At 35.5% G+C, this 24080-nt stretch overlaps 5 protein-coding genes across 8 annotated transcripts; all 5 read left to right on the top strand.

The window, feature by feature from the left end:
• Positions 1 to 141: 141 nt before the first annotated feature.
• On the top strand, positions 142 to 3256 carry LOC124415826 (ATP synthase lipid-binding protein, mitochondrial). Of its 2 annotated transcripts, none has more exons than XM_046896485.1 (5): positions 142 to 232; positions 716 to 793; positions 910 to 1011; positions 1258 to 1363; positions 2539 to 3256. In XM_046896485.1, exons 2-5 carry the CDS (start codon positions 749 to 751, stop codon positions 2700 to 2702), a joined length of 417 nt encoding a protein of 138 aa, XP_046752441.1. In that variant the 5' UTR covers positions 142 to 232; positions 716 to 748; the 3' UTR covers positions 2703 to 3256. The 2 variants fall into 2 exon arrangements, with proteins under 2 accessions (XP_046752441.1, XP_046752451.1); XM_046896495.1 differs by having other exon boundaries at positions 179 to 255.
• Positions 3257 to 4191: 935 nt separating this feature from the next.
• Positions 4192 to 7418, top strand: LOC124415344 (ubiquitin-conjugating enzyme E2 J1-like). Of its 2 annotated transcripts, none has more exons than XM_046896435.1 (5): positions 4192 to 4317; positions 5059 to 5264; positions 5587 to 5777; positions 5969 to 6086; positions 6157 to 7418. In XM_046896435.1, exons 2-5 carry the CDS (start codon positions 5073 to 5075, stop codon positions 6400 to 6402), a joined length of 747 nt encoding a protein of 248 aa, XP_046752391.1. In that variant the 5' UTR covers positions 4192 to 4317; positions 5059 to 5072; the 3' UTR covers positions 6403 to 7418. The 2 variants fall into 2 exon arrangements, with proteins under 2 accessions (XP_046752391.1, XP_046752383.1); XM_046896427.1 differs by having other exon boundaries at positions 4194 to 4617; positions 6157 to 7417.
• Positions 7419 to 8401: 983 nt separating this feature from the next.
• LOC124414976 (60S ribosomal protein L7) lies at positions 8402 to 21997 on the top strand. 2 transcript variants are annotated; one of them, XM_046896218.1, is made up of 10 exons: positions 8402 to 8504; positions 8985 to 9099; positions 9212 to 9387; positions 9826 to 10073; positions 10497 to 10594; positions 10924 to 11025; positions 19768 to 19897; positions 20291 to 20492; positions 20845 to 21038; positions 21211 to 21997. In XM_046896218.1, the coding sequence occupies exons 1-10, from the start codon at positions 8494 to 8496 to the stop codon at positions 21381 to 21383; spliced, it is 1449 nt and encodes a 482-aa protein (XP_046752174.1). In that variant the 5' UTR covers positions 8402 to 8493; the 3' UTR covers positions 21384 to 21997. The 2 variants fall into 2 exon arrangements, with proteins under 2 accessions (XP_046752174.1, XP_046752262.1); XM_046896306.1 differs by lacking the exons at positions 19768 to 19897; positions 20291 to 20492; positions 20845 to 21038; positions 21211 to 21997 and having other exon boundaries at positions 8479 to 8504; positions 10924 to 11034.
• On the top strand, positions 11430 to 18431 carry LOC124414846. Its single transcript, XM_046895982.1, has 21 exons — positions 11430 to 11581; positions 11992 to 12163; positions 12318 to 13285; positions 13359 to 13478; positions 13556 to 13708; positions 13871 to 14049; positions 14134 to 14224; positions 14304 to 14486; positions 14580 to 14796; positions 14881 to 14971; positions 15125 to 15336; positions 15715 to 15913; positions 16018 to 16272; positions 16408 to 16527; positions 16635 to 16777; positions 16959 to 17145; positions 17227 to 17314; positions 17434 to 17562; positions 17633 to 17809; positions 17924 to 18028; positions 18160 to 18431. Exons 3-21 carry the CDS (start codon positions 12362 to 12364, stop codon positions 18328 to 18330), a joined length of 3744 nt encoding a protein of 1247 aa, XP_046751938.1. The 5' UTR covers positions 11430 to 11581; positions 11992 to 12163; positions 12318 to 12361; the 3' UTR covers positions 18331 to 18431.
• Positions 21998 to 22091: 94 nt separating the features above from the next.
• On the top strand, positions 22092 to 23750 carry LOC124415818 (dynein light chain Tctex-type protein 2B-like). The gene is made up of 4 exons (XM_046896472.1): positions 22092 to 22444; positions 22525 to 22658; positions 22746 to 22879; positions 23081 to 23750. Exons 1-4 carry the CDS (start codon positions 22254 to 22256, stop codon positions 23126 to 23128), a joined length of 507 nt encoding a protein of 168 aa, XP_046752428.1. The 5' UTR covers positions 22092 to 22253; the 3' UTR covers positions 23129 to 23750.
• Positions 23751 to 24080: the final 330 nt, after the last annotated feature.

Below are 24080 nucleotides of genomic sequence, written 5' to 3'. Positions count from 1 at the left end.
ATCCTCGGCTAAATTCGGGTGATCGATAAATGGAGCTCTCGGTAGCTCGGGCGTAGGAAGCGGTGATTCTACCTCAGCACGGAAACTGCGCCGTTTCGTTCAAGGCTCTGCGCGGATAGGCTGTCCGTGAGTCGATCCCCACTTCACTCCGCCACTCCGTTCATCGCTCACTCACCAATTCAACATTCCAAAGGCCGGGTCGCCTCCTCTTCGACTTCGACACTGTTCTTTGGTAAGTTCGGGGCTTGCTGTCGAGTGAGTAAAATTCATCCATAATTACCGGTGGCAAAAAAGTACATCCGTTAAATATAAATTTACACCGAAATATCGTCGACGACGTTCGAGTCGTTGGTTATTATATTGAAACGTCGTTCGGGACGTACTAAATCATAATTTCATATCCTCAAATTTTTGCACCCGGAAGATACGGCCATCTTATTTTCAGTCTAACACCATCCGCCTTCGTTTCCGACTGCATTCACACGGTTAAACGTGTCTCTTTTAAAATTCATTCAGCCCGAAAATCGGCAGATTTTATTCCCAATTTATGTCATTGATTTTCACACAGAAAACTGACGAGGAGTGACGTTACGTAACCCGTTAAAGAAAATTTAATATCTAGTCAGTGACCTCTACATTTTAAGCTGCGCAACTTTCTGCCGGGCAACACTCCGTTCGGATCGAAACTTTGGTAATCCAACTGTCGTATTTTTAGGTAATTGAGTGAACCGACCACACAACCGTCAACATGTACGCCTGCACCAGATTCGTTGCCCCAATTGCCAGGTCTACCGTAAGTAAAATACGTTTGTTCCATCCCGTCACCTCCTATATCTAGATGTCCGAATGATACGTCCGTACATACATTATGTAATCCTCGTCTTTTAACTTGCATATGACTTTATCCAGCTGGTTTCTGGAGCCAAGTCATACCTACGACCTCTGAGCAGTGCTGTGGTCAACCAAAGCCAGTCCCTGCAACAAAATCAGAGGCAGACCCCAGTCAGCCTGGTAAATATCAAAGTCTTTCGTTGCATAATGATCCGAAGGTTACATAACATATTTCAAATTTTTGCTCGCCTGAGTTTGAATAAGTACAATAACACATTTAATCTTGATCATATTTCACATCTTTGCCAACTTTTGGCGTCCTTATGCTTAAAAATTGATATGTGATTTTCATTTGTTGTACTTTGAGTGTCAAGTACGATACTGCAGCTGTACTTTGAATTCTCATTTGTGCTACTTCCATTCTAGCTGCCTGCCGTACGCAGCTTCCAGACTTCAGCAGTGAGTCGTGACATTGACTCTGCTGCTAAATTTATTGGCGCTGGCGCTGCAACTGTCGGAGTTGCTGGATCCGGTAAGTTGTGATGAGAAGTGACGAGACTCCTATCATGTTCAGTTATCTTCCTGCAAATACCTATATTCTTTATTCCCTCTCATTTACGCTATAAAAATTTTTAGACACAAATCATTATGCAATGTCTTACATAACCTTGGCGGTACAATATTTGTGTACTAGAAACATTAGTTGATCATCGTCAAGCTTTCTCATCGAATTGATGATGATTACGTTAATTTTCTTTATTTATATTACTCCAGTTCTTAACCAGAGTCATTAATTCAGGCGTATTTTGTACATACTAAAGTGTGCAACGTAGAACGTTATCGACGATGACGCAGTACCTACCTAATATTAACAACTTGATTGACTTATACACTATTGTACCTCTGACATTTCAGGAATTGGTATTGGGATTGTATTTGGTTCCCTTATTATTGGTTATGCCCGAAATCCCTCCCTGAAACAGCAAGTATTCTCCTACGCAGTCCTCGGATTTGCCCTATCTGAGGCGATGGGTCTTTTCTGCTTGATGATTGCGTTCCTAATGCTGTTTGCCCTCTGACTACCCTCCTCCTGGTCCATTTATCCCAGACATGGTTTCCCTGTCAAACTCGATGTCCTATGTGATCAGAGCTACACTGTGCAGTGTGTGATCAAATTTCTGCGACAGTTACTCGCAGTCTAACTCATCATAGTATAATAAAAATTTGTACATACTTTTATAGAATAGAACTATATGTGTATAATATATTTACGTCAAGACGTGATTTTCATTGGTTGAATTTGTATTTGCAACAATTAAACATAACAGAGCTCACTTATGCTTTGCTATTGTATAGTTTAGCAAAAATTTATTCCATACTATTATTTGTCATGATGTATATTTCATGTAGCTAAACGATAATCTAATATCAAACCTGCCTGCATCACTCAATTGAGAATAGGCAAGAGAGAAACATCATCTGACAATTATATGAATATTGATTGCAAAGGTGGTTGTCCCAGGTATCTCCAGTGTCACTAACTCTTAATATAGTCTCTGTACAGTATCAAACAATTATAACTGTAATGAAAAAAAAGTATTGCGGTACAATTTTACTCTATATCAGTGTTTATCAGATATTTTTTTGCATTGCACCCATGAAGCACAGTGGTTTGGTTTTCCTAATGAACTATTTTCTTGTTTTTAGGTGCTGGAATTGGATCGGTCTTCGGTTCCCTGATCATTGGTTATGCGAGAAACCCCTCCCTTAAACAGCAGCTGTTCTCGTATGCCATTCTTGGTTTCGCCTTGTCCGAAGCTATGGGTCTTTTCTGTCTTATGATGGCCTTCCTTCTGTTGTTCGCCTTCTAAGCCACAAATCCATATAAACAAATACCAATAGTTTTAGTGCGTCACTGCCAAGACAGCGTCTTATAGATCAGAGACTAAAGGCTGCTGCCTATGGTAACGCGGGAGCCTGTGAAATCATTACTGAAATTTTTGTTTACGGGCTCTTGGCGAGTGGCGGTTTATTCAGGATGCATAAGAGGGGGGCTGTACACGCTCAAAAAAGTGTTTGAACCGTCTGCTCCCACTGTTCCGCAAACTCGTAATTATTTCATGGTCTGCCACCTCATGTAGAATAACTCACAATATTATCAAGTAATGATTTTCAGTGTAATGAACGACTAGGGCGCAACTGAAAGCTTACAAAAACCTCTGATATACTATACTGATATAATCATTGCAAGTAGTACATGTTTTGAATTCTTTTGTTATCTATGTTATTCATCATTGTTGTGCTGTTGCAATTTTACATCCCCGAGGTTACCTTTGACGAGAAAAAGGGAAAAACAAAAAAACGAAAAACTGTACAGTGATATTGAATAAAACATCTTTGTCGTGAGACGAATGCCCTCGTTAAATTGGACTTTGTTTAAAATTTATGCTAACCCTTACTGTGGAGTGTATAAATTGTTCACATTATTATTTTATACGTGTGTACGATTTTTTTCAAAGTACATGCATACTTCTGTACATTGAGATTTATATTTCAGCTATTTAATGCGTGATTCTCTAATTTTATGAAAAATCTTTCCCTAGTCTGTGAACGTTACAAAACGTTGAATGTGGTTTACTGTGTTATAAATTTTGATTATCTTCAACACGTTGAATCTGATAATATTCAAAAGAATGGAAGTTGATTATGTCCTGGCAAGGTTTGGTATTTACCTTTGACAGTAATCAAAATGTTTTCTATAAATAATCATTTGGTAAGAATGGTTATAAATGATTTTATAAACATGTATCTAAGGTACTGAATTAACTTTTTGGATCTATCCACAATCTCTGATCATCCGATCATCTATTAAAATTAATTTGTCATTCAGAATCAGGAAATGATTGTTGACTGAAGACTATTTTCGCATTAGTTCACATCCCATTGTTTTTGCACTCGACTCTACAATGTTATAGAAGTGTAAGAGTTGTGTGGATCTAAGCTTTGCTGCTATCAGTTTCTATTCCACAAATCTTTGACGCCAAGACATTGATACGTCCTTCAGTCAACGGTTACAACGATCCACATTGCGATAAGCGTTACAATGAGAATCAGTGTTCTAGCAAATCCATTTATGTCTTCTACGTAAGTCGGCTTTTTCACTGGCAAAACGATTGTAAACGTATCTGGAATAAGGGTCCCGGCCGTATGCCCACTTACCCGCAGAGTACACGTCACGAAAATTTGTCCGACACAGAGTACAGTGGCGGGCACGCAAACTGTAACTTGAATTTACCGCGTCTATGTATTTGCAGATGAAATTCTGGTTTAGTGACATCTAGCGTTCGGCCGCTGGAATTATAGCTCGTCTACGTGTACCTTGCGTAAATGAAACCGCGACTAAGTTCAGAGTAGTTAATTTATCAATGGATTAGGCAAGAGGACGAAAACTGATTACTTCACGTCAACTTAGAAAAGATAAAAGAGGTTGGTTACGTCAAAGAGACCAATTTCAGGTTATTTCTCATCAATTTTGTGCCTATTAAATTGATCAGTTAACGTCGACATTGATCGTCGCAACATAATGCTAGGAAATAATGCAACCTAAACTTATAACTTGATATGAATTTAAATATTTTTAATCAATGAGGTCGGATTAATGTATACGTTGAGTGCTGACATATCGGTCAGCTGATCTCTGTTTTCGACATTCGAGTACACAGACATAAAATCTACAATAATATCTCAAGATGTCATTCGAAGGAAAATATAATGTCAAGAGTCCAGGTAAATTTCCAGTATTCCTTATTTCACGTTTCAAAATTCTCAAATTTTCTCCTACTCTGCATTTTTTATCTTCATTTTGCCGTTTATCATTCAATTGAGAATGATTACTGACCTTTAAATGGCTTTAGCAGATATTTTCATTTTCTTTCACCTCTGACAAGATCATCGTATTCATGATAGTCTTTGTGTCAGAGTTAATTTTCTTCCCTCTGACTGATTGAATTATACTCACTTATATCAAAATTTTTCTGGGTCAATTCCATTGTACAATTCTGTTTCGAGGCCCTTGCGTGTATCGATAAATGACGTTGAAATCCTTATCAAAAAATTATGCCACGAGTAATGCCAATTTAACAATTTTATTAGGCTACATCTTGTTGATATTCCTGTACTTGGAGTTTGAACATTGAATCTTTCTATTTTTAATTTTTCATATTTCAGCTGTCAAGAGGTTGATGCGCGAAGCGCAAGAGCTACACGAAGCAACGGAAGAATACTGTGCACATCCTTTGGATGACAACCTCTTCGAATGGCATTTCACAGTGCATGGGCCACCATCCACAGATTTTGAGGGTGGTGTATATCATGGTAGAATTTTACTACCTCCTGAGTATCCTATGAAACCACCCAACATCATATTGCTAACTGTAAGTCCTAGATTGAATTCGGCATAGGGACATAAGGAAGTAAAAAACAAATCAACAGTGACGACGAAATCTCTCCTATTTAAGTTGAGATTATAGAAAGTTTAAAAATTGTCAGAGGAACCTCTAAAATGTTATCTAATCGTTCAAAATCTGTTCTACTCGTAAACTTCGCGGTAGACTAGCCTTTGAAAAAAATAGTGTCAATTTACTCCACATCTAAAAGAACTACAAAATTAGACTTTGTACCACATTCAAATGTGTATCTGAGTATGATGAAAAGTGTTCGTCAAACCTGAGAAATTAATTAAAGGTATACTTTCAGCCCAACGGCCGATTTGAAGTAAACAAAAAAATATGTCTGAGTATCTCTGGACATCATCCCGAAACGTGGCAGCCCTCCTGGAGTATAAGGACCGCACTGTTAGCATTAATTGCATTTATGCCAACACCGGGAAACGGCACTATAGGATCACTTGACTACACCACGGAGGAGCGTCAAAAACTTGCTAAGAAGTATTTTTTGCTAATTTTTTTAATTATGAATGGGTGATACTTTTTTGCTTTAAGTCGTTTGGCAGGTCAATTACAGTTGAAACTTTATTATTTACGTGCTTCTGTACTATTTTTTTCATAATTAGTGCACAACGAGTCAGTAACAAATTCTTACATAGTCACATGGGTGAATTATTTGTGGTAAATTACAGATCTTTGAGTTGGCAGTGCGACAGCTGTGGTAAGATTGCTGATTTATTATCTAAGGATACAGCTAAAACACCGATCACTGAAGAAGAACAGCATATGTTGGACACAATCGCATTGAAGGTAAATTAATCGGTTTTTACATGATACAGTACCAATTGATTGATCATTCATAAGCTGGTTACTTCTGCAGGCAGAAGAAGCTTCAACGAACGAGCCTTCATTTTCATCTGGTATAGAAAATGTGCCTGAAAGTGAATTGAGACAGCGACGCATGGATTCGCAACCAGAAACTCATGAGCAGCAGGAAGTTGAAATAATCGTTAATCCTCAGGTTGAAACCATGTCATCTTCGAATGATTTATTTTGGAGTATTCTTATTGCTACGCTCTTGTTTGCAATAATTTTACTTGTTTTAAGACGACTGTTTCTGGTTTGAATTCACTCCCGAATTCCATATGATGAATGTTATGATAATGAGTATATGTTAACGAGTATGAAGTAAATTTTATACACATTTTATGAATAGCATTTCTAAGCTTAGTCTAAACAAAAAAATGTAAAATTCAATACTTAATCTAATACAGAAGCTATTTTTTGCTTACTCATAGTTGCACACCAACTATTTTATTTCAGGATTTGCAAGCACAAGTTTTTTTACTTCAAATAATTACGATGCATGAATTATTCATATTAATAGACAGAAATTAATATAAATTCAACTCGATTCCCTACTCAAGGATGACAGTAAAGAGTATCTAAGGTATCATAGGTATACTAACTAAAATTGACTGCCTTAATATTCCACTACAGATGCAGTCATCATGCCGTTACCAGACTTCAATTTTATTGGAGTGAGTTTCTAATCAACTCGAACAGATTTACAATCATGCCATTTGAAACTACACACCAAATAGTTTTTAGGGTTCAGTCAATATCTATGTTCAGATTGGTTTTCCGTATTTCAACAGAAAATAAGTAACCTGCAGACCTTACAGCTTGTGTATGTAAATGAATGAATGATATATTGATATTAGAAATGATTTATGTCAATACACGCATAAGCTTGTGAATAACTCGGTTTCATTAGGTTTAAGAAATTGAGTCCATTTTAATTTTGCATTGCTAAGCCTGGCGTGGTAACAAGAGTCTGTTAAGTGCACCAACTCTCTGTCAACATATCTTGCATCAAATCAAACAGATAAAACGAATTTTGTAAGAATGGTAGGCTCGAAATTTAAGATTCTCGGCTGCACTTTCCCAGTCTTCACCTGCTTGCCACTTCCAGCTTTGATTTTCAAGAAATACATGAACATGTACTATAATTAATTATTATAATATTGCAAAATATATATTTATTAGGTATTGATAATAAATCAATGAAAATTATGAGAAAACTGTCAATGTAATTGATGATTCCGTGCAATTGTATATTGTCAGTAAAAAAAGTTATTATTCTAGATGTTATATTTGTGAAATTATTAAAAATCACAGTCATAATTGTAACTGCAAGAGCTGTTCAGCACTGAAAAAAAAGATTTTTGAATAAGATTTCTCACAATCAAACAATTATGTAAGGAAAATGAATGGTCGACACCTTGTAAAAACGATTTGTATAATTTAAAATACAATAAGATCATGGCGTGCCATGGATTCATAGATGTATTATAATTCAATAGAATTGGGCAGTCTCATCACGTGAAATGTTTTGCCTGTAAAAATTTACACGACAACGCTTAATGCCTCTTCCGAGGATTGTGTATATTGCATTTAATTTATTTTTAACAATCCTTAAGTGAAATGTTATTATAATTACCATTATTATTATAAAACTGCACGTGATAAGGATGCTTGTGGCCTCAATTTACTATAACTACATAAGAATATCAGTTTATAACTTGACGGATTATGTAAGTGAACATTCTTACATTTCATCACTGAGAATTTGAAAGTTCAAAATGGTCACAGGTGACCATTTCATAATCGACCAGCGAACTATCGAACACTTTCTCATTATACTACAGATCTGATTGGTCAAAAGTTGAGGCCTATGGAACTGACAACTGATCGTTTGACTACTTTTTGTCGTGATCTTTTCAGTATGTTTAATCAGTATTATATTATATCATATTATCAATGGAAAAACTTTTATCATCTTATTGCTCGTTGTTAATATCTTACCTCCAAGGTTAATTGTCAAATTTCGTTAGGGCTCGATATGTGACATTTCAAAGCACATTTTTCAGAATTATTTAGCTAGGGATGGTTTATTCTAAATCTGTCGTGACGTATTCCGATCCCTTATTTATTCAAATCTGCAATATTAATTTCACTCGCGTGTATTGCCCGTGGACTTAATACTGCAGAATTCTGAGAAATAAGCGGGACGTCAACTTAGGAAAAATAACCCTAGATACCCCTCGCTACTTCCGGTGTGTGAGAACAGTGTGAATAACCAACTGTAGTCGGTTCACGCTTCTATCATAACCAACGCAAACGCAGCCTCAAGACTTCTTTTCCAACCGCAATAATGGCGGACGCGTAAGTAGAGTTTATTCTTGATTCTTAATCGTTGGCCATCTGACATTTAGTGTACAATAATAAAGCTTAAATATTGACCGTTTACTTCTGTAATGGGTAATTAACCCTGTGTATAATTTATTTTTTTCATTTTTGAGAGTATACTGTACCAATTCGTTGAGGAAAGTAGAGACCGAGTTGTGGTCTGTTCAGCACATGAAACATACAAAACATGTGTTACAGTGGTTAATATTATTTTCGTTGAGTGTTATAATGATGAGCTTAATCTGTCAAAGCTTTGCTGCTGATTGAGCTGAGAAATTTCCACTTTAGTTGCAAAGCTCACTGGTAGTTGATATTGTAAACAAAAGCATTGTTATACAATCCTAACCTTTTTCCAAATTAAACTCAGATTCGTCCTACTCATTACTTGTCAGAAGTATTTATGTATCAGGTGAACATTATTGCTAATAACCTTTAAACATATTCATTCTATTACAGGCAAAAGAAACCTGCTGCCCCGGCAAAGAAATTACCGGCAGTACCAGAATCGGTACTTAAAAGAAGGAAGCGCCGTGACACCGCCAAGGCTGCTCGTCTTCAGGTGTCCATTAAGGTAAATATTTCGAACTGTGTTAGCATGTTTCAGGTGCTTCAATCACTAATCACTAAATGTTGAGTTGGACTAGAAAAGTTTTTTAATAAATTGAAATATTATTCATATTTAGCGTCGTGCAGATCACTACAAAAAAAGGAAAGAAATTTTCAAAAGGGCGGAGCAATATGTTAAGGAATATAGAGCAAAGGAAAGGGATGAGATCAGGCTCATGAGACAAGCAAAGAACCGCGGGAACTATTACATTCCTGGCGAGGCCCGTCTTGCGTTTGTTATCCGAATTCGTGGGTGAGTCATAAGATACAACAACACTAAACCATAGTTATTATACATCTTTTATATTGACCATATACAAAATTTATCCAATCAATTGATCCTCACCAACATTTGAACAAAAATCATTTGTCAAAATGTTTACTTACACACAACTCTATCCCTATTTTAATATGCAGATACTTGACATAGGCATGGTGGTAGAGTCTTATTTCGGCTCTACTACCTCCTACTATGTCAAAAAGTAATAAGAGCTCGTCTTAATACTTGGCAATATATTACTCTGCCAAGTTCAGATAACTCAAACATGTTGTGTTGAATATAAATTTTAAATGATTTATTGTCAGTTTAGAGAACTACTTTAATTACTTGCAGCAAATGATTCCTCAACGATTTGTGTCAAAATTATGGCACATTATACTGTTGCTTGATAAATATTTTTGTGCTTTTCAGTGTGAACCAAGTTGCTCCAAAAGTACGAAAAGTTTTGCAGCTGTTCCGCCTTAAACAAATCAACAATGGTGTCTTCATCAAGCTGAACAAGGCTACTATTAATATGCTGCGTATTGTTGAGCCGTACATCACTTGGGGGTACCCAAATCTGAAATCTGTTCGTGAATTAATCTACAAACGAGGGTTTGCAAAGATAAACAAGCAGCGCATTCCCATCACGAGCAACGCCATTATTGAACAGAAACTCAGTAAGTGTAGAATATTTTGTCATTTTTCAGGCGACTTATACATATTATTTCTCATTTACTTTAGTTTTAAGTGATTTATATTCAGGAACTGTCTCTACAATGGAAATGCTCTCCTAATTTTACAGTCTATTCATCGCGACAAGTCCATGGGAGTTGACAAATGCTAAAGCTTCTCCTTTCCATCTTGTCGCAAATAAATCGGATCGATTTGAAAATGCTTTTCTTTAGATGATAATATCAAGCTTAGAATTGATCCACACAAGCTTGTTCAATTCTAGATCATGAATTATTGTCTAGCAAAAAACACAAAATCCTAGTTTTGTATTTGATAATTGAGCGTTTTTTTGAGCCTAGCAATTATTCAACAACGTTGTACGATTTTGCTTGGTATTAACAATAATAAACGATATCTTCTACTTACAGGCCGTTCGGATATCATCTGTACTGAGGATTTGATCCATGAAATCTTTACTGTTGGAGCCAAGTTCAAATTCGCCAGCAACTTCTTGTGGCCCTTCAAGGTATGAAACAATAAAATAACTAATTTTCTTTACCAATCCACTTTTTCCCAAATAATGTGACATAGGCATGACAATAAAGCAGACCTTGTCCTCTATAGTCTCCTACTATGTCAAAAACTAATACGAGATATTTTTTTTTAATTTGACAATGAATGTGATTGTAAGTTGTAAATTATATCTCAAACAATTGTCGAATATATTACTAGTTGTGAGGTAATCCTATTCATGATAGACCCTTTTAATATAAAATTAGGGATATGGCGCTTGATTTAATCAGATCCTATGGCGCTTCACTATTGTATAATAATTCTCATGTTCTTTTTTTTTAGCTGAACACCCCGACTGGCGGATGGCGCAAGAAGACTAACCATTACGTTGAGGGTGGTGACTTTGGAAACCGTGAGGACAAAATCAATGAACTACTCAGGAGAATGGTGTAAATTTATATTGAACTTGTGAAATAAAACCATAAGTCTAACAAAAAAATAAACCGATGTTCTGTGTTCAACTTTACTCCATCTAGCATTAATTTTGTATATAAATATGAATGATGCAAACTTCGCAATTCAAAAGCCACTTGCGTCGTATGCTTCCAGCCAATTACCGGGTCGTGAAGTTTCAATAAACATACCTATGGAAAGATCTTAGCCATCCAGGAAAATCGTTATACGCGCATGCGCACTGTCAATGGACAGAATTTAATAAATGGAGGCTGCCATTTCCATTCAATCTGCGCGTAGTTTGGCATGGTGCGGTAGGCAATGAAATAGAAAGGCAAGGGAGTCAAGTTTGCAGCGGTTCGAGACCTTCGGTCATATTATGTGGACAATTTTTTCACAAGCTCAAATCAATCCGCAAACATTTTCTAAGAGTAATTTGTTATTACTTTTTTTCTCTCACGTCGTAGCTTGCTAATAGGACGAGTAATATCACAATCACGTGTGCTGTCTAAAGTGAGTACATAACCTGAAAACTATGAGGTGGAAGGTAATTGTCACTTCGAAATTCTTATACTACCTGGTTCGCAATTAAATCATAATTCAATTATCATACTGGAGCTTGTTAATTTATCTTGAAAAATCTGTTTTCGCAATAAAATTTTCTTCAAATTTAGCAGCTAATCTGATACGTTTTTGGTGAATATAGCACAGTAGCTGTTTCATCATACGTTGATCTCATGTTCAAGTCCCCAAGTTTCGTATTATTTTATTCTGAAATTTGTTGATTTATTTGATTACATATCAATTATATAATTCCCTTATGCATATTTTGCATAGATTTTTTGTATTTTACTCCTCTCCAGATGCTATTCGTATAACAATTATGCTGGACCTCGATTTGTCGATAATGTGCATTCTCGAATACTTGCATTGTAATATCTATGTTATTTAATTCAGATGGACCAGATTAATGGCAAGTTTGATAGGGCCCAAATTTTAATAAATTAAGCTATATGAATAGACTGATGAGCAGTAGTAAACTTCCACCCGAAGACACCGATTGGATCATGAGCACAATTTTTTACTTAATAGTAAATGTATGCAATAATTGCAATTATCGAACAACAATGTAAGTATTTGAGTTCGAAAATTTTTATCCAAAAACAAAAAATCGAAGAGACCTGTCACAGTCGATTTTTCTCAATAATATTCAATATTGATTGAAAATAAGAATTTGAACTCTAGCCAGGAAAGAAAAAATTGATTCATTTTTTATTTATCAGCTATTGACAAGGTGTTGTAAAACATTGAAGATTAAGGATCCCTGATGGCGAAAGTAGATGCTACAAAAGTTGAAGCCTTAGGAGAAACAGTCGAGGGACTGGTGTTGCCGACTGAAAATGTGGTCAAAAATGAAGAGGATAAAATTCGCAAAGTTCGTTTTGCCGTCACTGATACGCAGATTGAAAATCATAGAATTTTACTAAAGAGCAATTCTCTTAAAAATGGTAGTGGTGACCGCCAAAGTGTGACTCCCATCCTATCCTCTATACTTAAATCATCAAAATGTAGTACTCCTCGGAACATTGAAAAACGCAGAGACATTAATTTGGCGGATTTATCGTCTGAAGTACAAAATTCTAGTCAATTTAATAAGAATCTACAAATTGAAGGTCATGTCAGCATATCCACAGATAAATTAAAAAATAGAATCATACGAAATACTGTGCCAGCTGATTCAAAAAGGATTCATGAGCGTAATTCAGGAATGACGCTACCATTGGATGATCAGCAGACGAAAAATATGATTAAAAATGATGACGCAGTAGTGGCATCAACTATCACTCAAAATGTACATAATACACGAAGAAGATCACGGAAAAGTGTCGAAATTGTGAGAAGTCTTTCACCTGATATGGAATTACACGATTACGTTGTCAATAATGATGAAATTCCAAAACAAGATGCTACACTCGATAATGGTACATCATTGAAAACAGAAGAAAGTAGCGGTAGAGCAAGAGGAAGAGGCAGGGGCAGAGGTAGAGGTAGAGGTAGAGGTAGAGGCAGAGGCAGAGGTAGAGGTAGAGGGGCAGGTGTTAGTTGCAATGTTGAAAGCAGAGAAAATTCTACAGACGAATTGGAAATAGCTCATACATCGGTGATATCTGATGCATCGATAATGGCTGATACATCGCCCAAAGTTGATAAGTTGGCAGTGGCTAACAAATCTGACAATGATAAGCCACAAGTAAGTATCAAAGTTTTTCACATGTATATTTCTGCGTTATTGTGTTGAAGCATTTCACTGCTTTTGTTCTTAGGCTGAGGATAAAACTGTAAAGTGTGCAAAGTGCAGCAAAGAAATGCCGAAGAATAAATGGTCAATGCACAATCTGAATTCACATAATAACATGGCTTGGCGAGACGGTGATCCTATATTAGTAAGTATAGTTGAAAAATTCACTTACATTGAAATGTGTATGTACGAGTTGGGTTAAAATGTTTCACGTGTTTTCAGGACTTCGAAAATGACCAAAAATTGTTGACTAAAGTCCTGGTTGCTGCTCACAAGAGAAAAAAAGGAACCCTTATATGCGAAAAATGTGGTAATAAAAAACGAAGCGTTGTTGGTTTTGTATCCCACATACAGTTTTGCGGGAAAACCATAGCGGTCAGTAAATAATACTACAAAGTTAATTGTATTCTAATTTATCTATGGAATTAGTAACAGCTAATATTTATTGTCATACTACCATTTCATTGATCAAAAAAGTTAGTTGTGCAGACTGTTCAGTCTCTGGAAATATTTTTTAATTTTAATACAATTTTACAGGAAAAAGACGCTTTGCTAATGACGTGTCCCATATGCCACAGAACTATGATGCCATCGTCGTTGGAAGTCCACCACCGAGTGCATAGGCAGCAACCACTAGAGCCATCACGTTTGACGATTGCAGAAAATTCTTCATCTAAACCCGTTTCATCTGGTTCAAAGCGCAAAGCTGCAGAGAGGTGAATACTCATAAATGAAACTGTGAAAAGTTTATTCTTATTCACTTTATTATGGTGATGGAACATTTATGTTTGCATTTGTAGGGCGATTACAAGAATATCCGAGTTTACCACTCTTGTGGGAGAAGCTGATGGTCCACCTTCCAAAAAGTCACGACCAACATCTCCGTCAATTGTAAGATAAATTGAGTTGACTTGGGCTAGTTAGTGCGGAATAATTTTAATCACATTATCTTTATTCTCTATTGTTACAGAAAAAATTGATCAAAAAGCCACAGCTTAAGAAATCAATTCCTGGTATCACTAAATCAATATGGAAAAAACAACTCGCAACTACGGGGACTGCCCACTGTCGACAACCCGGTTGCACTGCCAGCTTTTCACTCATTGATGACATATACGAACATTATTCTTTTTGTAACTTTACTCCCCGGAAGGTAATTTAAATCTTTAGTATTATTCCTCACGTATGAGGATTCTGGTCACATTTCTAATCAACCCACCTGTTCAATATGTACGTATTTGTATAGAACTTCAGCTGCAAAATTTGCAAGTTTGCTTCCGAGAATGAAGCAGATATAGAGCATCATGTAACAGAGAATCACATGTCCAATGTCTTCTCTGGAGACGAGTCGAACTCTGAAGAATATAGTGATGATGACGACGGTGAATTGTCCAATAATAGCCAAACCAGAAAGAAGTATGAGTCTACGAGTCATGTCTCTCTCCATTGGAGAAGAAGACCTAGTGGGTATAATTTTAATTTCAATTTTCTTATGTGCCATATATTGCATAATTCTAATCCACATGGTTCATGTAAATATTTTTCAGAAAGTTGGTACAAAATCGAGTTCTTAGCAAAGGAAGAAGTAGTCCATGCAAATAAACCTTATATACCAGCTATAAAGTGGACCTTGGAATTGTAAGTACGAAATGAAATTTTTTTTTTTAAATAAAAACCAATTTTGTAAATTTTATTATGACTACTGAAGATTAAATCATAAATCTATTGGCTAATTAGATCATAACAATCACCGAATTGTATCAAAAAATAATAGATGAACCATTTATTTAGTGAATTACAAAATTACCAACTCAACCTTTTCCTCAATCTTCCACCAAATATATTCGAATTATTGGAGAACAAGGAGGCAGATAGTTATTTACCAGAGCTTAAAGTTTCGATGGCTATGAAGACAATGCAAATGAAACAAATTCAAAATAAAAACCAAAGTTCCCCCATTGAATGGAAGAGGTGGAATAGATTCGAAGGAGCCGTTGAGCAAGGTGATGTACTAAGCTTCGCATACTAACAAAAACAGACGATGTGTGATTAATTATTTTTTACGTGTAATTTTGCTACCATAATAATGGGCTCTTTTTACGTATCTTTGCGATTTCATACTTAATAAGGTTGTATTCAAATTTGCCTGTAACCTGTAATGAAATTGCGAGCGTTGCAAAAATTATAAGAATTATAATGCATGGAATACAGAAACATAATGTCACAATGCCGAATAATAACATGACAATACGGGAATTTAAAATTTACGTATCTCTGGCCTTTCTATTTTGTTTCTCAATCAACTAAAAACTTCTCAAAATACAGTAACTAAGAACTGCATAGATGAGATAGAAGGATCAACAATACAGCCTTTTTTGTAGGTATGCCTACATTTTTTGTAGGTGGTCCCGTATGGGCAATGGCTTGGTTGCCAATTCCAACTCCAATGTTTTCACGGGATGTTGATCAATACTTGGCTGTTAGTACGCATCCAGAAATGGAAAGTGAATATTCGCTGGGTCGTCATTATATGGGGAAAAATGTTATACAGATCTGGAATGTCGGCAAGCTAAACAACAAGTGAGTTTTATAGAATTTTCGGTTTCATACAAGGAGGAAAATTACTTCCGAATCATGAAGCAATTTTTTTTTGTTAATCTTGTATACTTATTTCTCACTACCAGAGATGGATCTATCAACGGTGTGCCTAATTTAGCTTACGCTGTTACACACACAAGTGGAACAATATGGTGTATGGAATGGTGCCCGTCTGGCTGCTACCAAGACAAAGTTCTTTCCAATTACAGTTCAAAAATTGGACAGCAGTCTGCATTGAAAAGAATGGGGCTTCTTGCCACCGCGTGTTCCGATGGATGTGTTCATATATACTCTATGCCATTTCCCGAAGAGCTGGAGTCTTTATATCTGGATCGCAATAGGTATTTTTCATTCATATTTTGACAAAACATTTATGCATAAGTAATGGCCTATAACACAAGCTTGGTATACTACATTGCAATTGAAAATAAAATACATTCAGCCTTACACTAAACTGAATTAATTCTTCATTCTAGAAATCGTATTCTCAAGACTGACCCTGTTATAACTTTAGTCGTGAATTCTATAATGTATAACGATGGTAAACAGAATTGGCAGTGTACAAAATTGAATTGGACCAAAGAACGTGATCACGAGTAAGTGTAACTGTTGTCCATTTTTTTTAAACTCATAATTTGTTATTATGAATTGAAATAACAACGATATAAACAGCTGTAACGGATAGATACTCTTAATATTTCAGCACAATAGTTGCGGGATTTTCCAATGGGTATATTGCAGTATGGAATATCACGACCACATCACCACTGTTATTGAAAAAGCAGAAAAACACAATATTTATAAATTCTGTGCAACACTTTTTCGCGCATGGTCATGCCATTTCTGGTATGTATTGCTCCATTGCCAAATTTTTACCTTTTGTGCAACGCTGATTTCGCACCAAATACGAAAGTTCGAAGAGTTTTTCTTTCCTCATAAACTCATCAGCATTAGAACAATTAGAATCAAGAATCCAAATTCAATGACGATGAGATACAATTTAACGAAGTACATCTTTATGGTGTAGCTGTATCCCTCGTTCCTTATGGAGGCAAGAGATTTTTGGCAACAGCTGGATTTGACAGATACTGCAAATTTTGGGATTTAGAGAATACAAGTGGCCCACAAAGTACGTGGAAAAGGGGTTTGGTAGTAGATGGCACTTGGCTGACGCATTGGCCAGCTGTTGTCAATAGTTACGACGATGTTTTTGGGTAAATCTTAATTTTTAATTACTTATTTCATGATTCAAACTTGTTGGATTTTTTTGTGATTATAATTATTTTGTATTTTAGACTGAATCATTCCTGCACGAATTTCATTGCTTTACGAGAATATGGCTATAAAATATGCCTTGGATTATCCACCAACTCTCCAGTTTACGTAAGAATTATTTAACATTACCTCGCAATGAAAATTAGCTCGTTGTTCACATCTTAAATCTATAAAATCAGTCAATGTTCTTTTATATCTGATAAGATGTGTAGCTATGTTTGATATAGTCTGTTTCAGCGTCTGATTATGCCAATGCAATAGCTCATGGGTCTTTAGCGGGGGATGTCCAAACAGTATTTCCTCATCAGTTACTAACCGGAATAGATGCGGATAGATCGGTTGCAAAGAAACGACATGTAAGAATTGAATAGTAGAAGAAAGTGTGAAGAGTAATGTTTATGAAATGTGTTATGTCTTACTTTTCAGTTAAGTTCTTTTATTAAATTTGTGGATCTGTGCGAATCGGATACGTCAGACAATGTAAAACCAGGAAATAGTAATGCTCAAGATCTTGAAAACTCTTCTGCGGATTACAAGTATATGCCAAGTACTTACAAAGAATCCAAAGATCGCTTTGGCATTATATTTTGCGATATGCCCTATGTGAGTTTTATATTATTTTACTGATTTCACTATTTCGTAAATTCGTACGTTTCTTAAAAGCTCTATGCTTATCATTCACTGCGACAAAATGAAATTTATTGTACATATTTCAAGGAAATGAAGGAACCCGTCCCAACGGAGATGCAAAGAAGAGCTTTGCAAACGGACGAATTATCCATGGTGCCTTTGGAGTCATATCCCTTTACCTCAGTGAATAGGGTGGGTGAAGTGTTGCATACTAGAGGATTGAGGAATATTTGTCATAGCCTTATCTGCAATTTTTATCGTTGTAGATGTTCTTGAATTGCATATTTAACATTTACTATTTTATAATGCAATAATTATTACAGGTCTCATGGAATCCGAATGCATGGAGCTACTTGTGGCTAGCGACAGGTTACCAGTGTGGAATAATTAGGATTTCCTGTTTCAAATCTATGTACATTCCCGCAACTGTAAATTCCTTATTACCAAAATATGTAGATAATCTGTTTTCCAATAATAAAAAGCAAGGAAGCTAACTGGGGCATAGGTATACTTCAAGTGTACACTATAAATTATTATTACTGAAATCTCTGCATAGGTAACATTATCAGTTTAATGTACAACTTTATAAGATTTAGGAGAAGAAAAACGACTTTGTAATTGTGTCTTTTACGCTGATTATGCATCTACAAACAGTTTATTAACAACGCTTTTTGTAATGCAAATACTGTGCAAGCCTTCAAGTTGCACGAAATAATCAAATAGGGGTGCATTACCATTATCGTAGAGCATTGAATCGAAATTAACTATTTTATTTATGGAATATTATGATAGTGGCTGAATAAATAAATTATTCTCATTGAGAAGACTGATTAAAAATGTTGCAGAAAATGTATTGGGACACTTCTATCCTGTAATTTGGTGAAATGTAGTTTTATGTGTCGCAGAAAAAAGATCAAAGCTTGATGTGGGTCGTGGAGGCATTCAGTTGAAATTGATAAAATGACAACTAAATTAACAGCATGACATTATCGTCTTTAAAAAATTGTAAAAGATAAAAACAGTCGATTCTGATCAAGATTTAAATTTATAATGGTTATACATTGTCCATTAGGAATATTATCACTAGAACTTTTCTTATTTTCACATGAATAGTAATATAATATATTGTGTATACGTATTATATTAAATATTTATGATTATAAAACATGCCTTGAATTATTTTCATTTATAATTTGTTTAGATGCGTACAACAACAAAAAAAGAAAACAAAAGTTCAAAATAGAACAATAGCAGAAACAGAAACAAGAAGACGTTATTATCAGAATTTTATTTTTTACATGCAGTCCGAATACCTACACGGTTGATCCTGAAATTCATGAGTATTCTATATTCTAAGTGGGTAGGGATTGAAAATAGCGTTTATGACTTCAATGTAAATGTTTAGAGATTTTATTTCCTCGAGTGGAGTGTATAATACCGGTGTTACTGAAGTTCGTTTTTTTCGGCAGCGCCAGTTTCTTTCAAGCGGTCAATTAAGCCGCACCTTACAGTATCAAGTCTGATTTGAATGATGTGTTATATTAGCAATCAGAAATACGTAAGTATGTCATTGTATTTGCTGTTTTTCACATTGTGGCAATAACAATTTCCAATTAGTTAATAACGGTTCGAAGCGATCTGAAACTTTTCAAACAATTAAGCAGTCAAGTCGATGTACAAAGAGAAGTGGAATTAATTTTTAAAAGATTATCGAAATTTTCATGGATCATGTATTTCATATTTTCATTCAATTTATCACCAGAGAATCATAGCCGAATATTTTCTCGCATAAAATAATGCGGCGTATGCGTATGAGGTCAATTGCTACAAATTCTACTCCTGGATCTTCTGCTGGTACATCTGGAAGAACCGCCGGTGCTGGGGGCGCAGGAGGAGGGGGGGAATCGGGAGTGGGAGGATCCGGGAATCATTCGGAAGCGCGGAGCGGAGTGAAAGATCGCTGGCGGATGCTGTACTATCAGATTCGTGTATCGCAACAGAATAATCAAAAGAGGACTACGGCTCGGACGGGTTGCGGAAAGTACAAACTTGGAACGCTTGGTAAGCCTAAAAGTGTTTCCATCAACTATAATAAACCCTGACGCTTCAAAACAAGAATGCTAACTAGATCATTTGTTTCACTGACTCTCGCACAATTGGTTTACTGGAAATTTGAATTTGTAAAAACTCAATTCAGGAAAGATAGAACTTTGAAAATATATAGTTGAAAGAATTTTCTATCTGCAGTGCGTAATATTTTGAATTTGAAAAAAAAATTTCCGTGTCACAGTTTATTTTCAGATGATTCATTAACTAAAGTAATATATTGTTTAAAGGGTTGTAAAAATTATTTTACAGCTGGTTCGGTTGTTTTTTCTTTTTTATTCGAAAGCTTTGATTTTTTCAATTGATATTGTGGAATGTTTAGGATGTAATAGGTGATAATTGTTTCAGAAATGGGTAGCCTTAATCCAATGAAATGGAAGATCCGAACATTTGCCTCCATAGTTGCAACGCTTTTCACCATCTACGTTTTATTCATTTTTAAGAAAACTCATCACGTATCTTTCGATGCTATTATCAAAGATACAAAACCCGATGTGGTGTGGGAATTTGTTGCAGACTTTAGCAATATGCAGAAATTAAATCCTACGATGTAAGTATTTAAGAATTTTCATATAGCTTTGAATGATCTGTAAATTAGATTGATTGGTTATCCGAAATTTTCGTTATTAAGATCAGGGTTGACAATATAGTCTAAAATGATCATATCCTTGGGTGCACATCAGTACAAGATGTGATACAAACTGGGTCATTTATTTGACGGCGGTTGATGCTGCCATTTTACCCGGCACTCGCATAATCGACTCTCTGTCATCCCGGTCTCACATTCAGTAACGAATAAATGACCCTGTGTATTTAAATTTACACGGAGAAGGAGAAAGAGATGTGTGAGTTGTGGCTACTTAATCAATAGCTACACTACTATGCTAATTTTTCAATTTCAGAGAAGATTTCGTAATTGTTGCTGAAAGTGGAAATTATGAGCATTGGAAGTATTCAGCGAAGTATATGGAACATTTAAGTCATCTGCCGATGATCCGAAACCAAGCACTAGGGCACTTTGCTGTTATACCAGGCGTTGGTAATTTTATCATAAGTTCTGAGCATCGCACTTGTTTTCTTGGAAACTGGGGTTGCTGTAAGTTTTTAGTACTACTATAAGTTTCTATTCGCAATTTGTAAGCAACTTAATTTTGGAACACTATTGGTCAGATTATTATGTGGAAACATTTCTGCGGTACAGGGGATAACTGGATTGCCTTTAGAGTATATTCACTTTTATATTCAAATGAACTTTATGTTTATTTCAGTGGACTCTATATCGGAATTCAAATTCCTCGGCGATGGACAGAATACCAAATGCGTTGAAACTGTTCAATATGAATGTCCAATAGCCTTATCGATCCTGTGCCATAAGGAAGTTATGTATCAACGCCAACAGATTATGGAGAACTTGAAACTCCATTTTTCAACTACCAAATAGTTTTGCTTCCACTCAGTTTCACGCCAATGAAAATGAGGCGTTTCCTTTTATACTACAACGTGATTAAATTACTAACTACATACAACTAATAATAAGGTTCAAATCCACTAAATATCAATTTTATGAATTTAATTTTAAACCAATGCTACACTAATCTAAGAATCTTAGAGCGTCGTAATTGATGTTGTCTGAGAAAATATATTATATCTTCAGTCAATAGAATTGAGATTGGTGCTTCGAATGAATTGCAAGGGAAAAGCATTGACTAGATTTTCGCTCTTCGATAATTTGCTAAGAATCAAATAAGCGAGATTTCCACGTCAATTAAATTAAAACGAATGTTTATGTGCCTATAAAATTGTGTAGAATCTTGAAGTAGGAAATTCAAATGAATTTTTCACATCTTGGTTTACGGTTAATTCAGGAGACTGCAACGACAAAAAGTTTTCTTTTTACTTTTCAAAGTGCCTTATTCGTATTTCGTATAGTGCAAATCAGTAATAATAGATGATTCCTAATTACGCAAGAGTAGTAAAATGTGTGTATGTACTTACTGTATTTTCGTCAATCTACATTTAACATGTACGGAATATATATTTTATGTATTTTTATAATCATATATTAAACAAGTTTTTTTTATCCGTAATCATAATAACAATGTAAAGAACCAACGATGAAGTATTTGCGACTAAACGTTTGAAAATCCCGCGAAGACTTGTTATGCCTGTCCCAGGTTTTGCCAAGAGATGGCGCAACACTCGCATGGTTACTTGGCAACCAGCTGAGTTTGTTTTCACAACTTGTCACATTTCACAACCTCAAATGTTCTGCCAAAGTGTCTAACATCGGTTGATCCAGCGAGACGAAGAAATGGAAAGCAAAGATGCGGATAATGCACGGGCGTCTTCGCAATCGGAACATAAGTCCGAGGGTGAGGCTGAGGATGGAGAGTATGAAGACGAGAGAAAATCCGACGCAAATCTTGTTGGGCTAGAGGGTTCGGAGCAGGCACAGACCGCTGCACAGCCAACTTATCAAATTCGACCACCACTTTCTGAGAAGTAAGAATAACCGTGCATTAAAATGATGAGAGACTGATAATTTTTGCCTTAACTAACACGCATCTGACGTTTATTAACAGATTCAAACCTATGAGTGCAAAGGAAGTCATTCACAACGTACTTTCCGATCAACTCTCTACGAGAGTGTATGATCCAAAAGAGGCGCGCAAATGGTGTAAAGAAATTGCTGATACCATTAGAGACAAAGTTAAAGGTATGTTGCAAATTTTCTTGTTTGTTTAGAATTGCTGTTTTTATTCTGACGCCAACTTAACCTCCTTCGTGGCTAACAATTTTTCAGATTTGAAATTTAAGCGATATAAGTATATAGTCAATGTCGTGATGGGAGAGCATCGTGGTGCTGGCGTTAAAATGGGCACCAGGTGCATATGGGATGCCGAAGCTGATAGCTATGCTCACGATAATTTTTTGAATGTAAGATATTTTTTTCACGCTTTCATTCACAACGTACTTTGTCCAACCTGATATTGGACAGAATTGGAAAGTTGTCGAGAGTTTATTTTTTATATAACATTAGATACAAAGCTCTTTCGGCATGGCATTTGTGCCACAAAAACATGAAAACGGGGCTAATTTAACATACGTTTTTATGAAATGTGAATTTATTCATTTCAGGAGTCTATATTCTGTGTCGCAGCAGTTTACGCTGTGTATTATTACTGAAGCTTTTGCAAGTGGTTCTTACTTGAAGTTACGAATATGGATAGAATGTGATTGTGGATGATCTATAATTCTTAGGCCCTGAGCATATACCTAGAGGTACGTCAGTAATAAGTTCTACAACTATGGACGCTGCATGATCTTAACGGTTTTATATCAAGATACCTACTTATTGTAGGACTTTTCTATTCTTGTTTATTTTAAATCATACATCTGTATGAAACAGCCACAAAGTACAAATTGCGCATATTTTTACGTTATAAATGACATTATTTATCTAGAACGGTTCTATCGGTCATTATTTTTCTCATCATTAATTAGCTTCCTCACATATCACACATAATGAAAATGAGCGTTTTAGTTTGCAAGACTTGATTAGTGACAAGTGTCACAAATTAAAAAAAGGGTAAAAAGCTAAAACGTCGGGTATGATCAGAACCGTAGACGTGCGTCGATTTTAAATTATTATTAAACATGTATTAAATATGTCTCGGGAAAATTATGCCAGCTTAGAATGATTTGATTCAGATTTTAGAATAAGAAGAACTGAGACTTTCTCTTTTGTTTTTTCTCACCTCTGCGACACTTATTTTACTTGGACTGTACCTGGAGGAAAAATCCTATCTATAAAACACCTGCAGTTGTGAGAATTTGGTGGACGATTTATGTTTTTATACTTAATATTTTACTGTGCTGAGACTACGGGAGTAAGTCTAACATTTTGATGTTATTCAAAGTGCCTTTGATTATGCTAATGTTTCACATTAATGCAGATGTTTTAATTGATGGACAGTATTATTTTTTAGTTTTATAAAACGCGGATGTGCTATTTTCATTTCCGCAAACTTGTGATTGCTAAAAATGAATGTACAAATAGCATTTATATCGAATTTTCAAAGCTCTATCATAAAATGATTATCGACCTGAAAAATGGAAAGAGTCCAAGCTTTTCTTT

This window comes from Diprion similis, chromosome 1 (assembly GCF_021155765.1).
Source record: "Diprion similis isolate iyDipSimi1 chromosome 1, iyDipSimi1.1, whole genome shotgun sequence".
Classification (NCBI taxonomy): domain Eukaryota; kingdom Metazoa; phylum Arthropoda; class Insecta; order Hymenoptera; family Diprionidae; genus Diprion; species Diprion similis.
The sequence above is the reverse complement of the archived record's forward strand: the minus strand, read 5'-3'. Positions and strand labels throughout refer to the sequence as shown.

Bases quoted from the DNA above. Each gene is read 5' to 3' on its own strand.
- LOC124414976 (XM_046896218.1), top strand. The intron at 9,388-9,825 runs GTGAGTCATAAG...TGTGCTTTTCAG, and splicing joins TTTGTTATCCGAATTCGTGG to TGTGAACCAAGTTGCTCCAA. The intron at 20,493-20,844 runs GTAAGTATTTAA...TTTCAATTTCAG, and splicing joins CAGAAATTAAATCCTACGAT to AGAAGATTTCGTAATTGTTG.
- LOC124415826 (XM_046896485.1), top strand. From the start codon at position 749: ATGTACGCCTGCACCAGATTCGTTGCCCCAATTGCCAGGTCTACC. The intron at 794-909 runs GTAAGTAAAATA...GACTTTATCCAG, and splicing joins CCCCAATTGCCAGGTCTACC to CTGGTTTCTGGAGCCAAGTC. The intron at 1,364-2,538 runs GTAAGTTGTGAT...TCTTGTTTTTAG, and splicing joins TGTCGGAGTTGCTGGATCCG to GTGCTGGAATTGGATCGGTC.
- LOC124415818 (XM_046896472.1), top strand. From the start codon at position 22,254: ATGGAAAGCAAAGATGCGGATAATGCACGGGCGTCTTCGCAATCGGAA. The intron at 22,445-22,524 runs GTAAGAATAACC...GTTTATTAACAG, and splicing joins CGACCACCACTTTCTGAGAA to ATTCAAACCTATGAGTGCAA. The intron at 22,659-22,745 runs GTATGTTGCAAA...ACAATTTTTCAG, and splicing joins CATTAGAGACAAAGTTAAAG to ATTTGAAATTTAAGCGATAT.
- LOC124415344 (XM_046896427.1), top strand. From the start codon at position 4,581: ATGTCATTCGAAGGAAAATATAATGTCAAGAGTCCAG. The intron at 4,618-5,058 runs GTAAATTTCCAG...TTCATATTTCAG, and splicing joins ATATAATGTCAAGAGTCCAG to CTGTCAAGAGGTTGATGCGC. The intron at 5,265-5,586 runs GTAAGTCCTAGA...GTATACTTTCAG, and splicing joins CCAACATCATATTGCTAACT to CCCAACGGCCGATTTGAAGT.
- LOC124414846 (XM_046895982.1), top strand. From the start codon at position 12,362: ATGGCGAAAGTAGATGCTACAAAAGTTGAAGCCTTAGGAGAAACAGTC. The intron at 13,709-13,870 runs GTCAGTAAATAA...ACAATTTTACAG, and splicing joins TTTGCGGGAAAACCATAGCG to GAAAAAGACGCTTTGCTAAT. The intron at 14,972-15,124 runs GTAAGTACGAAA...CCATTTATTTAG, and splicing joins ATAAAGTGGACCTTGGAATT to TGAATTACAAAATTACCAAC.